General features: G+C 65.1%; 1 protein-coding gene across 1 annotated transcript in view; it reads right to left on the bottom strand.

The window, feature by feature from the left end:
• Window positions 1–878: 878 nt before the first annotated feature.
• TP73 (tumor protein p73) overlaps window positions 879–25,212 on the bottom strand; it is a 70,220-nt gene continuing 45,886 nt past the window's right edge. Inside the window, exons 4-14 of the mRNA XM_079927288.1 lie at window positions 20,999–21,247; window positions 8,574–8,760; window positions 8,108–8,223; window positions 6,467–6,576; window positions 6,017–6,159; window positions 5,575–5,663; window positions 4,690–4,811; window positions 4,100–4,248; window positions 3,697–3,835; window positions 3,235–3,328; window positions 879–1,856 (exon numbers count right to left, since the gene is read on the bottom strand). Coding sequence (XP_079783414.1) covers window positions 1,518–1,856; window positions 3,235–3,328; window positions 3,697–3,835; window positions 4,100–4,248; window positions 4,690–4,811; window positions 5,575–5,663; window positions 6,017–6,159; window positions 6,467–6,576; window positions 8,108–8,223; window positions 8,574–8,760; window positions 20,999–21,247 — 1,737 coding nt within the window. The 3' untranslated portion in view covers window positions 879–1,517. The remainder of the gene's footprint in view (window positions 1,857–3,234; window positions 3,329–3,696; window positions 3,836–4,099; window positions 4,249–4,689; window positions 4,812–5,574; window positions 5,664–6,016; window positions 6,160–6,466; window positions 6,577–8,107; window positions 8,224–8,573; window positions 8,761–20,998; window positions 21,248–25,212) is intronic.

The following is a 25,212-nucleotide window of genomic DNA, read 5'->3' as shown; positions in this document are numbered from 1 at the left end:
CCCTCTCTCTGCCCAGTGCCCGCCTCCGCAGAGCCTGGGAACCTAACAAGGGAACTGGAACTTGAACACCCAGTCTTGAGAGCTCGGCGTCTGAGTGGACCTGTGTGAGGTCCGCTGCTTCCTAACCTCCCCGGGCCGGGGGCTTGGGGGGTGGTTATAGCAACAGGAAAACCCCCAAAGGGCGACTAGGGCTCCATCTGCACCGCCCCCTGGCCTGGGGGCCTTGGACAGGAGGGCCCAGACCGCAGGACTAACCACAGCGACCCAGGCAGAGTGAGGGACAGAGAGATGCTACGAAAGCAGTAGGCAGCGTCTCAGCGCACGCATTAGTCAGGAGTCCCTTCATCCCGCCTGCCTGGAGCAAGGGGCGTTGCTTCATCCCCTCTTCCACCACCCTCTGTGGTCTTGTTTCCGGCCCTGAAGTTCTCTGGCTACAGCAGCTCAGAAGGCTTCTTGCAGATGGAAATGTCCCCACCAGCTAGGGTGCTGACGCTGTCCCCCCCCAGCCCGCTGACTCCTTGGGGTGTCCCGTAAAGGCCTGGACCCCCTCCACCTGCCTCAGTGCTGTCCCCACGAGGACAGGAGGGCCTCTCCCGCACAGAGCCGGCCTCCCAGGGAGCAGAGTGGGGCCACGGCTGCAGGTGGTGGGCTCTGCCCTCCTATGCCTGCCTCCCGTCCCGCACGCGGAAGCAAGTGACCTACCCCTGCCTGGTATGGACCCCGCCTGGTTTGCCCCTCGGCTTTCTTAGCCCATCTTGTTTACACAGGCCTGGGAAGACGGGCATCCCGCTAGGCTGACCCAACGTGAATGTTAAGAACGAAAGTTAATTTAAAAAAAGGCTCACCCACCATGTAGAAAAGGGCATCATTTTATCAAATATTGACACTTTCCAGTGGTCTGGGGAGCCTGCCGTCCGTGTCTATGCTAAGAGGGCCACTGGAGAGACGGGCTGCAGCCAGCGGCGTTGGCACGGGTGCTGGCTGGAGGCCGCCGACCAGGAGTTTCCTTGCCTCCCCGATTCCAGTGAAACTCTGGTTTTTGTTTGGGGCAGGAAGTGGGAGGTGGCTGCAGTAGGCTTTGCACCAGCGGTCAGGGGTGCAAGGGCAGACTGACCCTCAAGACCAGCAGAGGGACAGCCTCAGGCAGAGATGTGGTCTGGAACCTTGACCCGAGAACAGGAGTGTCTAGGTACAAGCACCGAGCCGGGTTGCTACCCAGAGCCAGAGACATCGGAAAATACTTTTTGGCAGTCGGTCAGCAGAGCCCCAGGAAGGCAAGGCAGGGAGGGGGAGGCCCCCCGGACCCCTGGAGGATGGGTCCTGGGCGTGCAGCTCCGGGAGCTCCTCCTCAGGGGCATCCCCCTGCCCAAGTCCCTTTCCCGGCACAGCCCAGAGGTCCTGCCTCCCAAGGCAGTTGGTGACAAAAAGGAAGCAGACATCCAGCGCGGCTCCCGGGGCTCTCTGCTCTCTGGGTCGGTAGCACCGGGTCGGGGGGCCCTGGATGTGCCGGCCCCACCTCAGTTGGCCTCGCTCTCCGTGAACTCCTCTTTGATGGACTGTTTGCGGGACTTGCAGTCCGGGAGGTCGAAGCCGAAGTCGGCCCACTCGTCGGGCCCCGCACCCCCAGCCGGGCCCCCGCGGTTGGGGATGGTGATGGTGTGGCGCACGCGGAAGTGCACGGCCTCCATGACCCGCTGCCGCTGCAGCTCCCCCGAGCCCCCGATGGCGATGGTGGCCGCGTTGCTGCTGGAGCGGATCAGCTGCTGCGCGCCATAGTCGTGGCTCTGCTTCAGGTCCTGGAGGCCCCTCCAGATGGTCATTCGGTGCTGGTCCGGGATCTTCAGGGCCCCCAGGTCCTGCAAGCGTAGCGCACACGGCCGCCCCTGTCAGAGGGCTCAGCGGCAGGCTCTGCCCTCTCCCCCTCCCGCCAGGGGCTCCGCCTGCCCCCGCACAGCCATCGTGGGACCACCAGGAGGGAGGCGAGGAACCCACACCCCAAGGGCCACCTGTCCGGGCACTGGACGGTGTGGGGGAAGCAGATAGTGCGGTCGGAGGAGGGGCAGTGCTGGGCCTGCCCTGTGCCTGGTGGTCTGGCCGCACTGAATTCTGCCCCAGACAGGTGGCAGGAGAGCTAAGAAGTGACGTGTGGGGACGGGGGGGGGGGGGGGGGGGGGGGGGTGGGGGGGGGGGTGCTGAGGCCACTCCTGGGCCCTGAGCACAGTCAGAGTGACAGATGGAGCTCCCCTCTCCCCCGCACGCCGGAACCTAGAGGGCGGGCGCCCCCCCCCCCCCCCCGCCCCCCGCAGCAAGGGCAGAGCAGATTCTCAGGCTCCTGTCGCCCGCTCCCTCCCCACCCCGCCGGCCAGGCACAGCATCTGCTGGTGAGGCAGGGTTAACATGCACTGAGCTAGCCCAGTAGGGGTTAGCTGCCTGGAACAAGAGGGGTTGTTCCCTAGGGAGGGCATTAGTGGACACACAACAAGGCAGCCCTCTAAGCCACTGGCCCCAGCTCCCTCTGGCAAACCCGCATCTCTGCCCTGTGGCCTTGGCTGGGCACGAGCCTGGACGGGCCTCTGACCCGGAGCCGGCTGCAGAGCAGGGGCTGCGGAGACTCCAGCCCGCTGAGCTGGAGCCCCCCAGGATCCGGCCGACAGCTGTGTCTCCCGGGCTCTGGCTAATAGTCATTACACTCAAGGCAACACCAGGCTACGAGTGCTCGTTGCTGGGACTCTTGTTTAACCTAAAGACAAGCCCTGGCTGTGAGGTCAGGAGTCAGGATGCCAAGGGCGGGGCACCTGTACCCCGCACATCCTGGACCAGACGTTCAGTGGCCGTGCGTGCACGGCAGGCAGTTTGGGGCTCAGCTTCCCCCTGTGTCAATGGCTCTGAGCTAGACCAGCCCCAAGACCCTTCCGGCCTTCGCCTTCTGCACTTCTTCGTGCCTTGGAGACAGCCAGTCCCCCAAATCAAAGGCAGCCGGGTCACAGGAGACAAGACTCAAGTCCAAATGAGGGGCCCCGGCGAGTCCCGCCCAGCCGCATGGAGCCGGATGTCAGCACATAGATCGGGCTGCCGGTGGGAAGGTTTTCTAAATTCTCCAGCCCTCCCTTACACGGGGAGGACAGGACACGGAGGGACTGCCCCAGCAAGGGGAGAAAGCTCCCTGCCCCGCGGACAGGGCCCTGCGCTGGTCTGGGGGTGGGCTCCCTGCACCTGCCCTGCCGGGGCCGTTACCTCTATCGTTAGGTTCTGCAGGTGGTAAATGTTCTGTAACCCCTGGGAGGTGAAATACTCGATGCAGTTTGGACACCCCAAGCCTGTTAAAAAACTGCAGAGAGAATTGGGGAAATAAAGCAGCATTAACTTCTAAGAACCTGGCTGTGCGGCCCGTCTGGGTGGGAACTGGCCACCCCACAGGTCGCCCCTGGCCAGCGGTGGCCGCGGTGCCGGGGACGCGCTCACCGGGGCACAGCCTCCAGGAACCCCTGGCTGTTTTGCTCTCCCTCCGAGCACCTGCTGGATGCTCACTCCCGACATCCCTCTGCCCCTGTCTGTTCTCAAGACGGCAGAGCGTTAGAGCACAGGCTGCGAGGGGCAGCAGGCAGAGACCGCCCCCCGGCTGGGGGCCAGGCGACCAGGAGCCACCAGGGCTGAGGTTAGTGGGTGAGTGGCAGTGGCCGGCAGCGGCCCACGTACCTGACCAGGCTGGGGTCGGCGTGGTAGGGGGGTGGCGGGGTACAGTGGGACCCCGAGACCATGGACTGGGAGCTGGGGCCGCCGTTTATCTCACCATTGGCTGGCAGGGCGTGGCCGTGGTTGTTGAGTATCCCGGGGCCTGGGTGGGAGGCAGGTGGGACGGTCAGAGGGGGCCGGGCTGGGCGTCCCAGGCTGTGCGGGGCAGGCTCGTAACGCTCGGCCCTCCCCAAGACCGGGAGTGGACAGACGAGACCGTCCGTGGCCGGGCCTCCTGTTCCTGGGCGGGAGCTGCTGGAGGGAGCAGCCGTCGAGAGCCCCGCGTGGCCCTGAGCTGGGGAGTCTGGAGCCCGGCCGCCCGCTGGGCCTCCCCGCCCATCTCGGCCACGCTGCCCGCGCCACTCACCCATGGGCCCCAGGCTGGGCGCGGCCGCCGAGCCGTGCAGGGGAGGCTGGCCCACCAGCTGGTTGACGGAGGGCAGCTTGTTGACAGCCCCGTGCGCTTTGCTCACGGGCGAGAGGACGGGCCCGTAGGACGGAGGCTGCAGGTGGCCCCTGCTTGGAAGGGACAGCTGGGGTCTGTAAGAAGCACCTCCACATGTAAAGCCCCCCTGCTGCGGGGGCCTGGAGCCCCCGCCCTGAGCTGAGGTGTCAGAGCGCCCGCCTCCGCGCCCAGCCTCCCTGCCGGACAGTGGCCACACTTGGCCACGGGCCCGCTGGCAGGCAGGACCCGGGCGATGGGTGGGAGGGGGTGGGGCCCCTGGAACCGGCCCCGCTCTTGGTGGGTCGGCGTCCCTCCCACCACCGCCCCTCGCCTTCACTCGGGAGACGTTTGGGCTGAGACGCCGCAGTTCAGGGAAGGCCTCCCGGGGGATGAGACGCCAAGCGCGGCCTGGTGCTGCTGGCACCGTCCCTGCTGGGTCGCCCTGCCCCATCCTTCTCCCCAGGGCAGCTGGGCAGGACGGGCAGCCTGGGGGCGGGAGGGGCTGCACTCACGGCCTCTGCAGGAGCTGCTGCTGCTGCCGGTAGGACTCGACCAGCTGCTGGGGCACCAGCTCCATCAACTCCAGGCTCTCCTTGACCTTCATCAGGATTTCAAAGTTCTCCCGGCCCCGCACCTGAGCACGGAGAGGTGGACCCTCTGCCCAGGTGCGTGTGGGCACCGCCCAGCCCCAGCCCCCCCGCGCGGCGAAGCGTCTCTCCTTTCTCGGGGCTCCCCAGTCCCCCACGGGCCGGGAGTCCCCCAACCCTACTCTCCTCTCCCAGGAAGCAGGTCTGGGGGAGTCTGGTGGGTGGGTCTCCTGTCTGCACAAACCACGCCCACCCCTTCCTACCCTTGGGACTTTGCCTCGCGGCCCACCTCCCCCTCCCACAGCTCAGCACACTTGGGGTGCTGGACAAATACGGGGCTTTTAGAGCAAGGAACTCATTCCTTCTTTTTTTTGGAACTCATTCTTGAAAGACTCAAAAAATGATAAGCTCACGTCACGGATACCAGTCCTAGCAGAGCAGGTGGGGTTTTATCCGAGCTGGGATGGCCGCATCACGCCACAGGCTGTAACTCACTTTGGTGATGTGGCTGGGGCCTGCCGGGCTGTGGGAGCGTGGGAGTCCTGGCACGTGCCCTACCCGGCGGTGGGGAGACCTGCACTGCCCCACACGCTGTACCACTGTATCTACGGCGACACTCCTGCGCTGGGAGCTGCGTCAGGCCAGCTCTCCCTCTCTGAGAGCTGGTTCTCCCTTCTAGGCCCTGCAGCCTGCAGAGCTCGGGGTCTCAGGTCTCGGATGTGCCAGGCTGCACCTGCCACCCTGGGGGCCCCAGGACCCCCCCCACTCCCCGCTGCCCCAGCCTGGGGGCCGCAGACGCGGCGCGCTCACGTGGATGTAGTAGGTTTCCTCGTCCCCGTGCCGCTTCTTCTTCCCGTTGGTGCTCAGGGCAGGGAGAGCAGGGGGGCTCTGCTTGAAGGCTGGCAGGGGGGGCGGGGTGGGGCAGCTTCGTGAGCAGGCAGGGAGGAGGGGCCACGCGCAGGTTAGCCAAGCCGACCCCGCCCCCCGGCGTGAGCCGACCTTCCCAAGGTGCCCCTTGTGGACAGGCCCGGAGACCGGTCACCCACTCGGATGAGCAAACCCGGGCGGCCACCCACACTGGACGGAGGGCACCGGGGGCGGCCACGCAGGCGGGGCTGGCTCTGTCCCCCGGACACAGGCTCGTGCGTTTCCCCCGAGCCCCGAGACAGGTCCAGCTGCGTCCTAGGGTGGCCTGGCTCTGACGTTCCAGGGTGGCCCTCCAGCCCCGCACCCCCGGCCCGGCCCTGCTCACCGCGCTTGCTGGCAGCCCCGCTCCTGGCAGCGCTCTCGTTCAGGGCCTGCTGTTCGCGGAAGTGGTCTTCATCCGCCTTGCGGTCTCGGCCAGGACAGGCACAGATGCGGCCCTCGAAGGACCGGCGGCCCAGCACCTGTCCGCTGTCCAGGGGCACAGCCGGGACCGTGAGCCTTGGGGCCCACCGTCCCCACCCACCTCGGACCCCACAGGACCGGCCTTGATGGGCCGAGGGCTCAGGGCTGAGTGCCCAGCTGCTCTGGGACGCCAGGTGCCCTGCGTCCCTCCCGAGGCAGCTCCTGCCCCAGCAGCCCTTCCCAGCACGTGGCCTGCAGGGCCTGCACCTCCCCTTACTCATGGCCTCCCTGTCTCTCCAGCAAGCGCCCCAGAAGCACGGGCCCGAGTCCCTGCCCCGATGCCCCCCCCAACCCCCGCGTCCGGCAGACTCACTCCCGCGTCTCCAGGGTAATGATGATGAGGATGGGCCGCCGGTTCATGCCCCCGACACAGCTGCTGTTGCACATGAAGTTGTACAGGATGGTGGTGAACTCCGTCCCCACCTGCCGCAGGAGGGTCAGGGAGAAGCTGTGCTGTGAGCACGTGGACCCCAGTCCACAGGGCTGGGGGCTCTTGGGCTTCCAGGCACCTGCCCCTCGCGTCTCTGGGTAGGCAAGGGGGAGCTGGGCCCTGTCCTGTGGTCCTCTGCTGTCTATCCACCCATCCACCATCCATCCCCCACCCACCCATCCACCTACCTAGCCAGCCAGCCACACAGTAAGTACACTGAGTACCGTGTGCTGTGCTGGCTCTGGAACCGAGCGCCTTGGTCTGGCTGCTCCAACCACCTCCCCGGCACAGGCTGGGGGTTGCGCCGGAGGCTGAGTGTGGGCAAGCACATGCACAGGCCTCTGTGGGCACAGCCGTGGGCTTTGCAAACTGGGGGCTCTTCTGGGCAGTGGGGTGCATGGCACAGCTCTGGCAGAGGGGGGACCAGAGCCGTCCGAGTGGGCTCCCAGCACACACACTTGTTCCGGGGAGTTTGTGGAGACAGTGAGATGTGAACCCGGGACCCCTGACCAGTGGGCATCCCAGTACCACAAAATGGGCAGTTCTCACGGTCTCTCTGGGTCAGGATGATGGCTTAGGAAACCTGGCCTTTCACAAAACTGCTGGCACGTGGCAGCCACCAGGGGGCGGGAGAGACCTGCTTTCCTGGTCCTGGAGGTGCCAGTGAGGCTCCGGGGAGGGAAGGCAGGGTGGTGAGCCCTCCCCGGGCCCCGCCAATGTAAGGGCTGTTCCTAGGGAACCACAGGGGGTCCTGAGGGACCAGGTACAGCGATGGGGTCTGGAAGGGGGGTGCCTGGAGGACGGGGTACAATTCTGGGCAGGGGGCAAGGGCGTCTCAGACCCAGACAGAGGAAAGGTGAGGGCTCGCCGTCACCCGCCCACCCTGGGAAGCATGGCCCACAAGGCGCACTGCTGGGACTCGGTCTCCACCTGCCATCCTGGCAGCCCCACCCCACCGTCACTGGTTGGTGCCACCCCGACTTCTCTCCACCCCAGCTTTTTACCCCAGTCCGGCTCGCACATGAGCCCCAGAACCTTCTGCTGCCTTCAGGTCAAAGTCAGACCCCCAGGGTCTCTCCGCCCCCGCCCACCTCTTGCAACAATCCCCCACAGCCTCCCCCACACCTCCGGGCCCTGCAGTGCTGTGCCCCCGACCGCAGGTCTCTCCTCTCCCCGCGGCCCCCCAGCTCTACCCGGGCTAACTCCTCCTGACCTCAGCCCCTCCATCCCCCAGAGCCCAGGCCGGGCCGTAGGAAACAGACAGGCAGGAAGAGGGGACGCAGGGCCGGGCTGAGGCCCAAGGGTCAGCAGGCCCACCCCCTACTGTAAAGCAAGGGATGTGGATGCCTAGAGAGGGCCGGAGGGGACCCCCCCAGCCCCGCCCACAGCTAGGCAGAGTAGGTGGTCAGAGCCCCACCCACAGGCAAGGGAGGGATGGACATGAGGTCGGGGGAGGATCTGCACAGCTCGGGGACACTTGGGAAGTGACCCGAGGGGTCTCTGCCCCGAAGTCCTGCCCCCTACCTGCGGGGGCTCGTAGGGCACCATGACGCTCTGCCTGCCGGTGACGGGGTCGTCCACGTACTGCGAAAGGTTGTTGCCCTCCACGCGGATGAGGTGGCTGGCGGGGGCAGACTGTCCTGCCGAGAGGGGACGCCGCTTCAGAGGTGCCAGCCGGGGTCTGCGCCCCTGTGCCGGGCGCATCGCAGGGGACTCGGGCCTCCCAGTGGGACTCAGACCCGCCGGCAGCCCTCACGCACCCGGGGCACTTGGCCCAGCAGCCCTGCTCCCCGCTCACCTGCGGGCACCGGCACCCAAGGCCCCAAGCAGAGCTGGCAGGACACGGAACTGGGGAGGGGATGCTGAGCCCACCTGTCAGCCCCTCGCATCGGACCTGCCGCCGCCAGGAAGGAGGCCCCGGCCAGCCCTCTCCTTCCTGGCTGGGGCGCCCGCTGCTGAGTGCAGGAGTGGGTGGGGCAGGGACACTCACCTTCGTTGAAGTCCCGCCCGAGCTCGTGGTTGGGGCAGCGCTTCACGACCTCGGTCACGTGCTCCGCCTTCTTGTAGATGGGCATGGCGCGGATGACAGTGCCCGGAGGCGGCGGGGTGGACACCTTGATCTGGATGGGGCACGTCTTGGCGATTTGGCAGTAAAGCTTCTTTAGCAGAGGAGAATACTGCAGGGGGTGGGGACCGGGGTGAGGCTGGCCGTCCCAACTCCACACCCTCGCCTGCTGTGTCCCCCACCAGGAGTCCCGGCCACCGCATGCCTGACCCTCAGCTGAACACCTCTGGGCTTCCTTCCCTCAAAGAGCCTCTCCCCGGCACCCACCCATCAGTGTCTGGCTTGTGTGGGCTCAGTGAGAGCAGCTGCTCTGAGTGCCCCGTGCAGCCAGGCTGAGACGCTTATCCACCTGGATCTCATGGGTTGGAGAGGTAGGTACCATTAGGTCCATTCTATGGATGAGGACAGTAAAGGCCAGGATGGTGAGGAGGCGCTGCTGGAGAGCAGGGCTGGGACGGGGGCAGGGAGCCAGGTCCAGTGCATCAAGCCTGCGAACCTTAAGCCCCCGGACTGCAGTAGTTTGAAGGGGGGAGGGTACAGCCTCATGTCTGGGGTTTTAAAAGCCTCGAGTTAGGTTTTCTGCCCTCTGTACAGAGGAAACGTGCACAGGGACTCCCTGGACCATCCTCTGAGGGGCCAGCCCTTTGGCTTACTTCTGGCCACTGCGGGTGGCGGTCTTTGACCTTGAAGCCCCAGGACCCCCAGCCCAAGACCTTGACCCGGGGAGGATCAGATGACTCCCGGGCCACCTGAAGGGGCCTCCAGGGCGAGCGCCCAGAGGTCCAGGTGGCCCACCCGAGGACCCAGGCCGGCTCTCACGAGTTCAAAGTGCCCCTTGATGGAAGGGTCCCTTGGAAACAGGGGTGCCCACTCGTTTCCAAGCTGGCTGGGGGGATCCATCAGGGCTCCTCATGGCCCCATCCCCCAGGGACAGTGGGGAACATCAGGGTCTCAGAGTCCCAGGATGCTTCCTGTCATGCCACAGCCCTGGGCCCCCCACAAGCCCCCGGGGACTCAGAGTTACTCCAGCCACAGGGTCCTGGAGAGCCCCCCATCGCATCCCACCATGGTTGTCAGGGAAATTGAGGCTGGAGACAGGGTTGCTGCAGACCAGAGGACGAGCAGGTCTGATCCCACCTTTGCTGAGGAAGCTGGGGCCTGACACCCTGACCCTCTGGCCACCAAGGGACACACTGGACCCTCAGAGCCTCGGAGCCCTTGGCCCTGAGCAGTGCAAGATGTCCTTCCTCTGATGAGCTGCAACCCAGCTGGAAATGCTGACCTGGGATGGGGTCTGAGGGGGCTCGGGGACAAGCCCAAGCTGGGGTCTCCCTAGTGGTGTCCTGGGGGATTGGGACCCTGTCCAACTCCCTCAGCGGTGACTTCAGGGCGAACCCCCTTAGGCCCCTATCATGGAAGGGAATTGGATGCCCACAGGGCTTGTCGCCTCCCGGGTACCCCATCCACCTGTGCCTGCGACCCTGCTTCGGCAGGAAGGGACACCCCCCATGGGTGTAGGTGGGCCCTCAGTGGGCTTGGGGCCACACGGGGGGGCAGTCCTGCTTCCCAGGGAGGTGACCGCTGACCTCCTGGGTCCCCACCAGTATAGATGCTGCCCCTTCACTCCCCAAAGCACCAGTCTGGGAGATAAGCTGAGCTTGTCCTGAGCTGAGTCCTGTCCTGAGGGCCGTGCCCAGGGCAGCAGCAGCCCAGCCCAGAGCAAACACCAGTTGCCAGTTTAGTGCCCAGCTCTCTTGTCCACCACGTGTGAGGCTTCGGGACCCGTCCCTGACCTGAGACAAGTGTGCAGTTAGTTTCCAGAGGAAACTGCCTGGTGAGTGGCATGGAGGAGCTCCAGGGGCCTACTTGGGGGACTTCCTGGAAGCGGACGGCCCCCCAGGGAATGGCGGGCCTCAGCTGGACTCCAGGGACCTGAACACAAGCAGCGTGGAGGGAGAGGCTGGGATCCCGAGAGCCGTCCACTCGGCAAGCCTTTGTTGAGCGCCTCGTGTTTGCCAGCCCCTCAGCTCACCAAGGAAAGTGGACAGAGCCCCCCAGCCCCCAGAAGAAACTAGACTCATAGGAGGCTCACGCCTGAATGCCACGCGGCCTCACCGGGGCCTCCTGCAGCGTTGGTGGATTCCAAAGGGTGCTTCTTCCCCTGCAGGTGTCCCACCTGCCTGCAGAGGGTCCAGCGAATGAGGTGACCAGGGCTGGGGGGGGCGTGTTGAGGACCCACAGAGAGCTGCCTGGGCTGGGGGGTGGTCAGCAAGGGGAGAGGCGTCGGAGGCCTGGCCACTGTGTTGCAGTTTTGGCTCTGGGTTTGATAGCTGGGATGCCTGAAACCACTGGACACCTCCCCGCGTCTTGATCGCTGGCCTGTGATGTGCCGCTACATGGAACACCCCTGAACCTTGCCCACTGTGGAAGCGCCCGCACGTGTTCCTGTGCTTCCTCATCTCCAGGTGAGGTGGCTCCTGGCCTCCGGTGTGAGCAGGGGCAGTGGGTTCAAGTCCAAGGCTGTGGTTAGAGACGGATGGAGCCGAACGGGCCCCCAAGGGCATGCTGGCCCCGCAGTCCCCTCTCCAACGTCGATCAACCACCGCAGGCAGCCCCAAGGAGGGAATGGATGGAGCCAGGCTCCAGGCGCAGCCTTGGGAGGCGCAAAGCTGCAGCCCCCTCCCCAGGCTCCCTGATCGCCGCCACGTGGCTTCAGAGCCCCTGCCCCCACCAGCGCAGCCTTTCCCTCTGGCCTGCCTGCCCCAGACCCACTGGCCACCTCCTCCGGAGCTGTGGACGCCCCGCCCCTGGGAGGAGCTGCTGGGAGCTGTCCCTGGTACCGAGGGCAGCGGCCGCCTGACCGCCCCTCCGAAAGCCGAAAGCCGAAAGCCGAAAGCCGGCTCGGCTGGGAGCGCAGAGCTGCCTGGGGTGCCTCACCCCGGCTGGCTGGCGATGAGCGTGGACAGAGGAGCCCCCTCCCTCTGCGCCCCGGCAAGGCCCCCGACGGCCTTGGGTGGCCCGCTCCCCTAGTAGTGTCCCCAGCCCAGTACTGCCCTCAGCTGGCTGTTCACGCTGCCCTTGGGCACACACGCGGTCAGGCCCCAGCCCCCCAGCAGGGGCTGGACCCACGGACGCCCAGCCTGGCCCAAGTCGCGCAGCGTCAGGGAGGGGTGCCTGAGGCCTCCCCACCCTGGTAGCATCAGGTGGTGACACCTGCGGCCACTGGGCTGCAGGGCAGGAAGGAAGCCTGGGAGGGGGAGGGGGTAGGCCTGGATAGCCAAACCTGGGGTTGGGGGCACGGTGGGACCTGGAGGGAATGAAGGAGCCCCCCACCCCCTCCCCTAGATCCTTCTTCTCCTCCCAGAGCTCCGGGGCCTCAGGCCGCCCCGGGCACGGGGCAGGGAGGAGGAGGGCGCCTGGGTCCTCATCTGTTTTGTAAAAAAGGTCACGGGCGATGCTTCTTCTCGCCCTCCCTCCCTCCTGCCTCTCCTTCCCTCCCTCCTGCCTCTCCTTCCCTAGAACCGCTAGATGGATGTGTTTCAACAGATTCCGAGCTGATAAAATCTTATTTATCTTCGGCGGTTGACACAGAGCCGTCAGGACTTGCCTGTTCGGGGATGCGTGAGTTCCTTCGTGTTTGCAGGAAATGGTTTGCCCAGACGCTGGTGTGTGCCCATCCTGCCTCCACCCGGTTCCTCTCCTCCGATCCACCCCACCCCCCCAGTCCACGATAGGCCCGGCCCAGCCTGGCTGGGAGCCTCGGGCCTGGCAGGGCTGGTGCAGGGGGTGGTGGGCAGAGGGTGGCGGGCGCGGCGTGGTGGCTGTTAATTTCCTCGCGCCTGCTCCCCTGCAGCTGGGTGCCCGGCACGGGCAGGTCTGGGCAGAAGGAGAGTGGAGAGGTGATAATAACTTGTCTGTCATTTTCCAGGGACGTGTAGCATCTTGCAAACCGCAAATACCGTTAACCAGCTCGGGTGAATCTGTTACGACAGATTCTGGAAGACGGGGCCTGCGGTGGGGCTTTATTTTACTGATTTTTTCATGGACCACTTTTATCTGCTATCCGCGCGTGCGTGTGTGCGTGCGTGTGTGTGTGCGTGTGCGGGCGCTCACACCCACATTTCTCTCCTCTCTTGGGTTACAGACCCTTTGAGGACCTCCCCAAGGCCACAGACCCTCACTCACCGTAGAAAAGCCCTTGTGTCTTCACTCAGCAGAGAGTGGCCAGAAGCATGGGGGGCTCTGACAGGTGTCAGGGAGGTGAGCGGCCTGGGGCGTGACCATCACCCCAAGCCTGCTTCAGAGCACCCACACTCAGAAGGCAGTGAGGGTCCACCTGGCTGCGGGCCTGGTGGTTGGAGGCTCCGGGGGCCCCCTGGCTCCAGAGGGGGGCCACAGCCGGTGCCTGGCCAGCAGATAAAGGAGGCTGCTCCGGCCCCCCCCTTTTCTGTCAAGATGCCGTGGGATGAGTCTCAGTCCCGACTCCAAAGGGCCTTGTCGATCCACTGGCCCCCCATGAGCAGTGGGGGAGGGGGTCTTGCACACAGGGGGTCCCATTGTTATCACTCACACTCTGGCCCCAGCCGGAAGCTCCTTCCCAGGGCCCGGCCCTTCCTTTCGCTTCAGCGACACCCTCACGGGCAGGGTGAGGTGAGCCTGGGCCTCCCTCTGGTCCTTGTTCCGTAACCCAGGCCCAACATCTGGCCACCCCCAGACCCTGAGGAGGGGGTGAGCAGTACATGTTCTGAGCCCTCGGGACAGGCCGGGCTTGCAGGGAGCCCCAGAACTCCTGCCAGCGGCCACCCCTCCCACCCCCAGGGCACAAAGAGCGTCGACAGCCCAAGCAGCACACTCAGCCAGCCAGGCCCAGACGTGACCCCTGTGCCCGGCGTCCCTGCGGCAGGCGGCGTCCCCCCGCTGGCCCCTGTGCCCGGCGTCCCTGCGGCAGGCGGCGTCCCCCCGCTGGCCCCTGTGCCCGGCGTCCCTGCGGCAGGCGGCGTCCCCCCGCTGGCCTCACAGAGAGAGCCTCAGCCAGGCCCAGACGTGGCCCCTGTGCCCGGCGTCCCTGCGGCAGGCGGCGTCCCCCCGCTGGCCCCTGTGCCCGGCGTCCCTGCGGCAGGCGGCGTCCCCCCGCTGGCCTCACAGAGAGAGCCTCAGCCAGGCCCAGACGTGGCCCCTGTGCCCGGCGTCCCTGCGGCAGGCGGCGTCCCCCAGCTGGCCCCTGTGCCCGGCGTCCCTGCTGCAGGCGGCGTCTCCCCGCTGGCCCCTGTGCCCGGCGTCCCTGCGGCAGGCGGCATCCCCCCGCTGGCCCCTGTGCCCGGCGTCCCTGCGGCAGGCGGCGTCCCCCCGCTGGCCTCACAGAGAGAGCCTCAGCCAGGCCCAGACGTGGCCCCTGTGCCCGGCGTCCCTGCGGCAGGCGGCGTCCCCCCGCTGGCCCCTGTGCCCGGCGTCCCTGCGGCAGGCGGCGTCCCCCCGCTGGCCTCACAGAGAGAGCCTCAGCCAGGCCCAGACGTGGCCCCTGTGCCCGGCGTCCCTGCGGCAGGCGGCGTCCCCCAGCTGGCCCCTGTGCCCGGCGTCCCTGCTGCAGGCGGCGTCCCCCCGCTGGCCCCTGTGCCCGGCGTCCCTGCGGCAGGCGGCATCCCCCCGCTGGCCCCTGTGCCCGGCGTCCCTGCGGCAGGCGGCATCCCCCCGCTGGCCCCTGTGCCCGGCGTCCCTGCGGCAGGCGGCATCCTCCCGCTGGCCTCACAGAGAGAGCACTCTGGCAAGAGCCCAGCCAGCAGGGCTGTGGGCCGGGCCTCAGAACTGCCCGGCACGGGGCGGCGTGGGGAGGCTGCCCACCAGCCCAGCTCTGCCCAGCCCCGGGAGGGCCCCCTTGACGGCCAGGGGAAGGAGGTCCCCACTATGCTCACCCCATCCCACTTGCAGCCGTTTGAGCCGGCCTGGCCTTGTGAGCACGGTGACTGCAAGGGTCAGTGGGCATCTTCCGCTCACGGGACAGTCCAGGAGCCTCTGCCTTTGGGCCCACCATGCTGGACATGACCACTGTCCAGTGTGGGCAATTCCTTCCCCCCAGCACCCTGCAGCTTCCAGATGGCCTGGGGCTGGACCAGCAGCAGGAGGCAGGGGGGATGGCGGGAGGGGAGGTCAGGCTGTGGCCGCAGCTGTAGCAGATACTCAAGGTGGCCTCTCCGGAGGGCCATCGTGTCAGCCCCGACGGGAGCCCTGAGGATGGGCCCTCCTGTCTCTGACCTTCCTGCCACGGCAGCTGCAGGTAAGTCCCCAGTTCAGGACCACAGGCAAAGCCACGCCCTCCAGCCAGGAAGCAGTGAGTGCCTCTCTTCACTAAATCAGCTCCACTCCCGGCCAGCAGGAGAGGAGCCCCCGGGGACCTGCATGCCCTGGACACGCGGGGTGGTCACTTTTCAGCGTTTAGTACAGTTGGCTGCCATCGAGGTTTTCACTGGAACCTGTAAGTATCCGGCGAAGCATCTGGGGCAGGGAGCGCTGTGGCTTCTACACACTGGCCCCACAGCACATGGCGGCTCCCATCACATCAGCACCACATGGCGGCTCCCATCACATCAGCACCACATGGCGGCTCCCATCACATCAGCACCACCTGGTGCATCCTCTCCGAGGCCCTGGAGGCACTGGCTGCCCCCTCACGACACGGGGACCCACGGAGGAAGGGGGCGCCTCGCCCTGGGCAGGTCTGCGATCCTGGGGGAGCCTGCCTCCAGGCCACTGCGTGTTTCCCCCAACAGCCTCTGACTGCTCACTTCACCGAACTCTGGGCACCTCTCACGGGGACCTTCCTGCCCTAGAATGAGCTGCGGCACACTCACAGCCCCGATCGTGGCGGGTGGGATTTCAGGGCCTGGGATCCATGAGCTTGAGCTTGGCTTCCAAGGTTGGGATCTGAGAAAACCCCAAAGCAGATTTCCCTGGCAACCAACCACAGGGACGCACCCAGCTCGGAAGCCAAGCTCCAACCCGCTCCCCCAGGGCCAAGGTCCAGGGCACTCAGGACCCCCTGGCTGCAGCAGCGGCTCTAGGAGAAGCTGGGGCGAGAGCTCCCCTTCGGGCCTCACTTTCCCAGCTAGAGAGGGGGCTAAGGGCACCGGAGGGTGGGGCGGGAACAGGGGCCAGGTTCAGGTGCGAGAAGAGGAAGGGGGGGGGTCCCAGGTCCTCCCGGCCTGTTGCTACGTTTACCTCTGAGCCTGGTCAGCCCTGGAGCGTTGTAATGATAAAGTGTTCTGTATAATAGAGGAATACGTATAAAGGAAATTTCATCAGTCAGTTAAAATAAGGCTGCGAAGGCAAACTGGGCAGACTCTCCCCGCCCAGTGGCAGCTGTCACTCACTCACTGACACACAGTAGTCGCAGGCTTGCTGGGCCAGCTGATCCCCACCAGGGCAGGCCCTGGACCTCTTAGGGGTCAGCCCCCCTCACCACTGGGTCCTGGGGGGGTCCCTGGACCCACCCCTCGGAGCCGAGAGGAGGCTGCTCCTTTGACGCGCTCCACAGAGGGGCACAGGCTGCGCCCCCCACAAGCTGCGTGATGAAAGCCAGGGGTCAGGCTGCCGGGGCTCAGACCCCCGCTCCACCCTTTGCTGACGGGCGACCTTGAGCAGGGACCTGCCCTCCCGAGCCTCAGTTTCCTTATCCGTAAAGTGAGGAGGACATGAGAGCCTACAACATGTACCGGGGGCTCGGGCGGGCTACCCACGCAGGGGCCCTGCAAGGGCTCTGTCTGCGCACCAGCCAGACACCCTAGAATCCACAGAGCTGCGTCCAATTTGGAAACAAGCCCCAGACAAGAGAGGACTCTTGGTAAAACGTCTATCGCGTCATGCCCTGCCCACAGCCCCGCACCTGGGAGCTGGAGCCCTGTCCCTGGGCCTCCCCGCGCCTCCCCTGCAAGAACCTCAGAGCTGGGGGGGGGCTGCCCTGGGACCCCTTGGCGGCAGGGACTCGGGGCCCCTTTCAGGGCCCTCCGGGCTGAGTTCTGTGACCTCCAGGCGCAGGGCTCCCCCGCTGCTTGAGGGGACCCCCACCTTGGGCCGCGAGCCGGGGCATTGACCCCCCAGGACCAGCCGCAGGGAGCGCACCCCCCGCGGAGCTCCGCACAGGGCAAGCGTTTGCTGAAGATTCTCCCCAGTTTCGCCTGAATACTCGGTGGTTCACCTCTACAATGAACACTGTTAGGACTCTTCCCTCAGCTTCAAATACATATAATTGCTTCTGGTGCCAGTAAAAGGTATTAATTCCACTCATGCATTCCATAAACTTTTAGGATAACGCAATTGATACCACGATCATGTTGGGACACCTCCACTATTATTCTCCTACTTGCAAACCTCCGAGGGGCTGGAAAGTTTTCTCCCGAATCCATTAGCATTGACTCAGCCACATTCTACCCAGGAAGCCCTCGTAGAGCCTTTGCGTTTCCCAGGCCCCCTCCCACGTGTTTCTGGGGCAGGGGTGGGACGGGAGGGCATTCACATCACATGGGCCAGCTCGCCCCCAGGACAGACGGATGGACACACACCCCGTCGGATGCGGGGGCAGCTGGAGGTCACTCAGAGGGCTGTGTTCAGGCTTGGGGGCTGGCTGGAGGCCCCCAGGGACAAGCTGTGTGCCCTCGCACCCGTGCGCACCCGTGCATACCCGCGCCATCTCGCCTCATGGCAGCCTTCCCTGAGGGCCATCAGCAGTGCCCACAGATGCCCAGCTGGGCCAGGGCTCCAACCACACCGCGCCTGCCTGCTGACCTTGGAGCCCCTCCCCAAACCTCCAGAACATCAAGGACAGCCCCTTCCCTGGAGAGGCTCAGGCTGGGAGCAGGCCCCACACTGCCAACCCACGGGGGCCCCGGGGATGGGAGTGGCCATCAGGGCCCAGAGGCCAACCCGCCATGTCCCGGGGAGGGTGTGCAACAGGACCCAGGCACCCGGCACTGCCATCCCTGTCCGGGCTCCACCCGTCCACTGGCCCAAAGAACATCAGTGCCCGGGGTCCCGGGCCCTTGCTCACAGCTGTGATCTCTCACGGCGTCTGTCTCTCTCCAAAGCCCAGACGGCCCCGAAAGAACAAGCCTCGGCCAGGACGCTCGGAAACAGCGACCGCTGGCGGGGCGTTACCGAACCCCTGTGACACCGCGACCCCGCCGGCCACAGTGCCATCTCATCCTGCCCCCACTCCTGGCTACAGGTCCCTCCGGCGGCTCAGTTGCCTGCTACCCGCCTCCTCCTGACTCCTGTGGGAGGGGAGGGGCTGTCAGAACCCTGGGCAGCGACCAGGAGGGGCCTGCGGGCCTGTGTGCGCAAGTACACGTGTACAGTGTCTGCGTGTGTGCATGTCTGCACATGTGTCTGCACGTCTGCCTGTGTGTGCATGTCTGCACACGTGTTCGTGTTTGTGCATGCATGTACGAGTGTTGCGTGCACGCATACGTGCACACACGCCTGTGAGCTGAGGGCTCCGGGCCCCTCTGCCCCCAAAGAATGCAGGCGTGAGAGCTGAAGTCAAGGGACACAGGTCAAAGCAGATGAAGCGCCCGGCGCTGGGGGGACTCCCAGGAGGCCTTGGCCGAGCAGAAGCCAAAGACCCATAAACAGCTGTGGCCACGTGGGGGCCGCTGAGAGTGTGTTTCCTGAGCAGGAAGAGGAGAGAAGGCAGCAGTCAGTTTGGAACTGCACTTGAGAAAAATACGAATTATCTATCAGTTACCAGCCGGCTGGCGTAGCGGGGCCGCGCACGGCACGGCGCGGAGGCCCGGAGGGCAAGCCGGGCGGCAAGTCTGGGCAGCGCCCGCACAGCCAGGCCCCCAGAGCTGCAAGCAGGCGGGATGCCCAGGGGTCCCCGTGAGCCGGCCGCCTGTCCCCCACCCCGCCCGGGCAAGGCAGGGAGCCTGCAGGGGTGGCGTCTGCCCCCAGAGCCGAGGCGCCACGAATCTCATTACGGATGTTTGTCCCACCTCCACCCCCGCATGGAGAAGGGCTGGGGAGGGCGTCTGGGCACAAGCAGCTGCACCCTCCTCCTCAGCTCCGCTCCGCGAGCCCTCAGCGGGGGTGCAGGTGGAGGTGCCCAGGCTGGGAGGGAGGTGTCCACTGCTCGGGCACCGGGGGAAGCAAGGCTGGGGTTGGAGACACAGCTGCTCAGACAAATGAGCCTTCCCCTGCCCTCTGGTGCAGCCGCTGGGCTGCCTCTGTCCTGGACAACAGGCCACCCCACGGGGCCACTTACGGCCAGCACAACTGTGACCAAGCCATGAGCCCCTCCAGCCCTGAGGCCACACACCTGGCAGGGGGTGGTGGAGGCAACCAGGAGGGGGCGGCTCCCGTCCCTCCCTGAGGACCAGCTCAGACCATCCCAGGTGCTCAAAGCCCCCCAGATGCTACAGACCCCATCAGCATCCTCAAACAATGGACAGGAAGGGAGCCAGGACCCCCCCCCCCGCCCAAGCTGCCTACCAGGACTCCTACGGGGCCAGCAACTCAGGCCCTGATGACAGAACGTCAGTGAAGGAGGGACCGGGACCCTCCCCCTTAGAACGGAGAGAAAGGGCTTAGGGAGCAAAAGTCAGAATGTGGAATAGGGGCAGTAGTGAGCCTCCTGTCACTAGAGACGTGCAAGTGTAGGGATGCCTCGAGGGCCAGACCTCAAAGCAGGGGTGTGGGGAGCAGGACCCCACAGGCAATAAAGAAGCTCCTGCAGGTGCAGCTTTGGCTAAACAACCTTGTCCAGGAGGACCAGGCTCCATGGCAGCCCACCCCCACCCCCATCATCCAAGGAAATAATGAAGATGCCGGCGCCGACTGCGCTAAGCCCATCCCGGTTAAGCCTTATCACCTCCACCAATGGAGATGGAGTGAAGATTCCCAGATGAGGACATCTGGGCACTGACGGGAGCAGATGCCCCTCTCGGCCACTGGAAGCCCTGGAGTCAGTCTGAGCCTTGACTCAGCAATGGGTCGGCAGCTGCGGGAGCCCATGGCTCAGGCAAGAACCAGAGGTAGCTGCAGGGGGCCGTCCAGGCTGCCTGCCTCCCCGCCCCACCTCTGGCCACCCCAGGAGTGCGGGAGAGCCACAGCCTGGCCAGCAGGCAGTGGGGGCAGTGGGAACCGGTTCTCAAAGCGGCAGGACCTCGGTGTCACCAGCTCAGCACTCCCTCGGGGGCAGGAGGGAGTGCATCCACCCTGCAATGGACTCCTTTGCTCCAGGGTCCTTTCCCAGGGGCCCGGTGTGAGCACGGAGCTGCTGTTCCCAGAGGAGGGGATGTGGCCCCACGGCCAGGACTGCCAGAGCCAGGCTCACTCTCCCCTCCTGGGGGCGGGCAGACCTGGAGGGTCCTTGGCGCACCCTTTCCTGCCCAATGCCTTAGGCTCCGAGGCAAGCCGGCAGTGTATCCGGGGGTCTTGGTGTCCCTAACCCTTTACTCTTCCCTAGCGGGGACATCAGGCAGCACCTTCCTCTCCCAGCCGCAGTATGGACAGTGCAGTTCGGTGGTTGGGAGCACAGCCGCAGGAGCCAGCCACCAGGTTCCCATGCCAGTGCCCCCACTTACCACCTGCATAACCCTGAGCGGGCCACGTCCCCTCCCTGTGCCTCGGCGTCCTGGACTCTGACATGGGACAATAGTAGATTCTACCTCGTGGCTGCAGGCAGTTTCAAGGGTTTACACAACCTCAGAGAGGGCAACAGCAGATCACAGCTCTCGGGGAGCAGCCGTGGGTGTGGGGGATGTTACAAGCTTGGCAAAATCTCGACCATCTCGACAGGGGGGTCAGATTGTTCCCAAGGGCACGGTGGCAGGACCTGGGGTCCGCGGCACTGCGGCTCCATCCCTGACACCCATGCTTGGAGATGACAGCCCAGAGAGGGAGTGGGCAAAGCCGAAACCCGCCTACAACAGACACTTCTGGCCAGCCCTGCACTGCCTGGAGGAGGTGGCCTCCGTGGGCCCCGGCGCCAGCCTCAGACAGCTCCAGGTGTCAGAGCTGTGAGCCTGCTGCCCACCCAGGACAGGATTCAAGCCAGAGCCCCCACTGAGCTCAGGGATGCCGGCCAGACAGTCCTCGTGAGAAGGGTCTGCCTCTGTCTTCGCCAGGGGGAGGGGCATGTCCATCTCCTCTGGGGCCCTGTGGGAGGCTGGCCCACTCTGGCCACGCGGCCGTCCGAGGGGCGGGCACGCCCAGACTGTCCGGCCCCGAGACCCGCCTCCCGGCCGGGTGGGAGCCCTGAGCGGACACGGATGTGCACGGTGCCATCCCTGGGTGCCAAGGTCGCGGGCAACCCTCCCCACCGTGCGCCCCTCAGGGGACCGCCGGAGCCGGGCGCCACTCACCGTCCAGGTGGCCGACTTGGCTGTGCTCGACTGCTGGAAGGTCACCTCGAAGTGGTGCGGGCCGGGGTAGTCGGTGTTGGAGGGGATGACAGGCGCGGGCGACATGGTGTCGAAGGTGGAGCTGGGCTGCGCGTAGGGCGAGTGGGTGGGCACGTTAGCGCTAGCGGCGTGCTCCGGGGCGTAGGGGCTGCCCGGGGCCGCGCGGCTGCTCATCTGGTCCATGGTGCTGCTCAGCAAATGGAACTGGGACTGGCAGGAAGGGGAGGAGGGAAGGGGGAGACACACAGTCAGGCTGGAGAGTGGAAGCCATCCCGTCCGGGAGGTGTCCTGTTACAGGAGCCTTAAAGGGCCAGCAGCTCAGTCATCCCAAATATTTCCTCGGGGGGTGGGGGGGGCCCACCTGACAGGTCACTACTTGTGTTGGGATAAACTGACATATTCACCTCGCCCTCCCCTCTCCATCAGCCTCCCAGTGCCTGGGCTCCTGGGGCTCCGCCGAGCACACCTGGAGGGGACCGGCCTGCGGGGGGGCGGCTCCCAGCCCCGACTGACACCCTGGGTGCCCGGCTGCACTCCCCAGGGGCAGCACCCGGCCCAGGGAGCCACGCCTCCTACTGTCACCGTTACAGCTCAAGCTGGGGAGACCCCACCCCCGGGAGCAGGGCAGAGGGCGGCCCCCGCGCTCAGTGTGGGCACACCCCAGGCTCCGGTGCAGGGGCTGTCTGCCCAAGAGGCTTTGGGAGGCCAGATGTGGCCCCTCGGTCCAGCCCCGTAGGTGGTGGGGCAGAGCTGGGGGCTGAAGGACGGTGGCTGAGGCCACCTGCGAAGGGCCTCTGTACGACGACAGGCTACCTTCATCCCCCGCACCTGAACGACCCCCAGTTCCCCCCGCTAGCAGCTCTGCCTGGTCCACACCCTCTGCCCACCCCAGGGCACTGGCAGCCTAGCCCCCTCCGGGGCCACACACAGAAGGAACAGGAGCTCCTAGCCTCGTGGTGTGGGCGTGTCCCCTGGTCACCCCCTGTGGGGTCCGGACCAGCAGCCCTTGTCAGGAGCTTAAGGGAGGCCCCGGCGAGGAAGGGAGGGGGCGGGCGCCGGCCCACGCTTCCGCGTCTTGAATCCGGGGCAGAGCAGGTCTCCCCTGGAGGGCTGGCAGGGAAGACCCACCTTGGCAATCAGGAGGCTTCCAACAGGAGGGCGACACAGTAGCTGACACGGGCCAGACCTGCTCTAACCGCAAATGTTTAAACAGCTCCTCTCTGTGCCAGCCAGGCTCGGAGGGAGGGCGGGCGCTACTGCCCCCGATGTGCAGATGCGGACACTGAGGCTTGGTGTGGGGATGGCAACGCCGGGGGTCCGTGAACTGGGGGGACTTGCATCTGGCGGGCAGAGGGCCTGGAGTCCCCCTAGAGGGGTGGAGGGGAGAGGCAGACCGGACAGCGGGCGAGGGGCCCCTTTGCTCTGCACCCACTTCTGCGAGGCAAGCACTCTGTCCCCTCAAGTTCCTTGGATGGTGGGGAGAACCCCGGCCGTGGGGCGACCCCAGTGCTCAGCTCCCTCTTGCACGTCAGGAGGGCTGGGCTCCATAACCCAGAGGCCCCTGCAGCTCGGCACCCCGGAGGCACACCCGTGTCCACATCGCAGAGCCCCCCGGGCCCCCTCCCGACCTGGGGAGGGAAACCCTCTCCTGAGGTCTGCCCAGCCTGGAGGAAGCTCAGCACAGGTGACGACCGAGGGGGAGGGAGGTGACGGGTGATGGACGACAGGCGGCTGAGTCTTACCAAAGCCGCTTCCCGCCCGCCCAGCCCCGTTCCTCCTGCCCCCACCGTGCCTCCCTCAGGTGCTCCAGCCCTGACGGCCCGCTGCCACCCAGTGCGGACCAGCCGTCAGGCCCGACCCCATGCCCTCCCCGCTGGGGACAGCCAGACTGGGCAACGCCGTCAGGGGGTTGGCACAAGGCCCCGGCAGAAACTGCCACCTGACAGATCCCTTGGGTGGCTCTCAGGCTTTTCTATTTGAACCTCCAGGGCCATTCCCCCCACCCTGTAAACCTAGGGCCCCAACACCAGTGGGATGGGCGCCCCCTGCCGGGCAGACCCCACTTCCCCGCCCCACTAAGGCCACCTTCCCTGGTCGGCGGTCCCCTCAAAGGCCTTCCTAACTTCCTGAGGCTTCGCCTGGAAGACGAAGGAGGCTCAGTGCCCACTGCCTCGCCTGCCTTGCAGGTGGAGAAACAGATGCCGAGTCCGTGCCACGGAATGTTATTCCTCCAGCATCAGGAAGAAACAAGCTACTGATGCTACAGCCCGGAGGAGATGCAAAAACACGCCACACGAAGGCGCCCACACGAAAACTCACACGCCATACGGTTCCCTTTACATGAAAGTCCAGGGATGGCAAACCCACAGGGACAGACGCAGATGGGGGCGGCCAGGGCTGGGGTGGGGCTTCGGGGTGACAGCTAAGGTGCAGGGGTCCCTTCTGAGGCCATGAAAACGCTCTCAAATGGACTGTGGTGATGGGTCCATATACCTGTGAATTGTTTTAACTGGAGTAGAGTTGAGTTAATGCTGTGGTAGCATCCGCTGTACAGCAAAGCGATTCAGTTATACACACACATGCACGGTCTTTTTCATGTTCTTTTCCATGATGGTTTATCACAGGATATTGAATATAGTTCCCTGCGCTCTACAGGAGGACTTTGTTTTTTGTCCACCCTGTAAATAATAGTTTGCATCTGCTAATCCCAAACTCCCAACCCTTCCCTACCCTGCACTCCCCACCTTGGCAACTCTAAGTCTGTTCTCGAAGTCTGTGAGTCTGTTTTGTGAATATATTTTAAAAATACTGAATTGTATACTTTAAGTCGGTGAATTGTGTGGTATGCCAATTATAACTCAATAAAAACAACTGAGGGACCCGGCCAAGCCTCACCTCTCCTGGCCCGGGCCATTGTGGGCGTGAGGGGAGTGACAGCCAACGCCTCCAGAGGGCCCGGGTGGGGGCCCCACGTGCTTTCACACCCCCTTGCTCCAGGACGGCACTGCTCTGCGTCCCCCCCACTTACGCCTCCCCACTGGACTTCAGACCCGACAAGGACAGACCTTGTCCCACGGGTCATCAACGTACCCCTGCACGGGCACAGAAAACGTGGCCAGTGTGAACTGAGCTGTGCTGTGGACATAAGGGCACAGACTCCAAGGACTTAGTGCCAATGGAAAGAATAGAATAAAATATCTCATTCACAATTTCATATTGATCACTTGCTGAAATGAGCATAGTTTGGGAAAAGCAAAATAAATTCTTGAATTATTTTCAGTGTTTCTTTTCACCATTTTTAATGTGGCTACAAGAAAATGCAACGTTACACGTGTGGCTTGCGTCCCACTTCTACTGGATGGCCGGCACTGGACAGCGTCCTCCATCAGTGGCCAGTGAGGGACTCGCAACTGTAACTATTGTTATTGCTTTTATTATTATTAATTATTAGCACGTCCTTCGGGGTTTTAGCGCACTTCTCATTACAGAGTGGTTACGCAGGAGGGTTGCTGAATGAGAGAGCAAGTGGGCACAGGGATGGAGGGATGGAGGGATGGAGGGGGGGATGGAGGGATGGACGAATGGATGGATAGACGGGTGGATGATGGATGGATGGGTGGATGAATGGATGGAGGGAGGGAGGGAGGGAGCGGGGAGAGAGAGAGGGAGGGGGAGGGAGGGATGAATGGCTGGATGGAGGGAGGGAGGGAGCGGGGAGAGAGAGAGGGAGGGGGAGGGAGGGATGAATGGCTGGATGGAGGGAGGGAGGGATGGATGGATAGATAGATGCATGGGGCAGCAGGATGCCCCCCACCCCACCATACAAATGCCCAGGAATGAGGACGGGATGTGAGCCTGCTTCTCCCACTTGCAGGAGGCTGAGAACCTGGTGGGTCCTGGGGGGAGGGGTCCCAGCCTGCCAACCCAACCCCCAGAGATCTCCTTTCTCTTCTAGGTGATGAGCACGACCCCTCTGGAGGGTCTTCCCTTTCGCTCCACCAAGGGCTGCAGGGAGCCTTCCACATCCCTAGCAAGAACAGCCCAGCCTGGGGTTTCATGTCTGTTCCCCCGGCTCCATCCCCAACAGGAGGACGGTCCAGGCCAGCACAGCAAACTGCCCCTGCCTCCCAGTTCAGGGGAAGGGGGAGGCAACCCCACGACGACAACCGTGTTCA

Source organism: Stenella coeruleoalba (genome assembly GCF_951394435.1).
Source record: "Stenella coeruleoalba genome assembly, chromosome: 1".
Taxonomy (NCBI): domain Eukaryota; kingdom Metazoa; phylum Chordata; class Mammalia; order Artiodactyla; family Delphinidae; genus Stenella; species Stenella coeruleoalba.
This window is presented reverse-complemented; position numbering and strand designations above follow the sequence as displayed.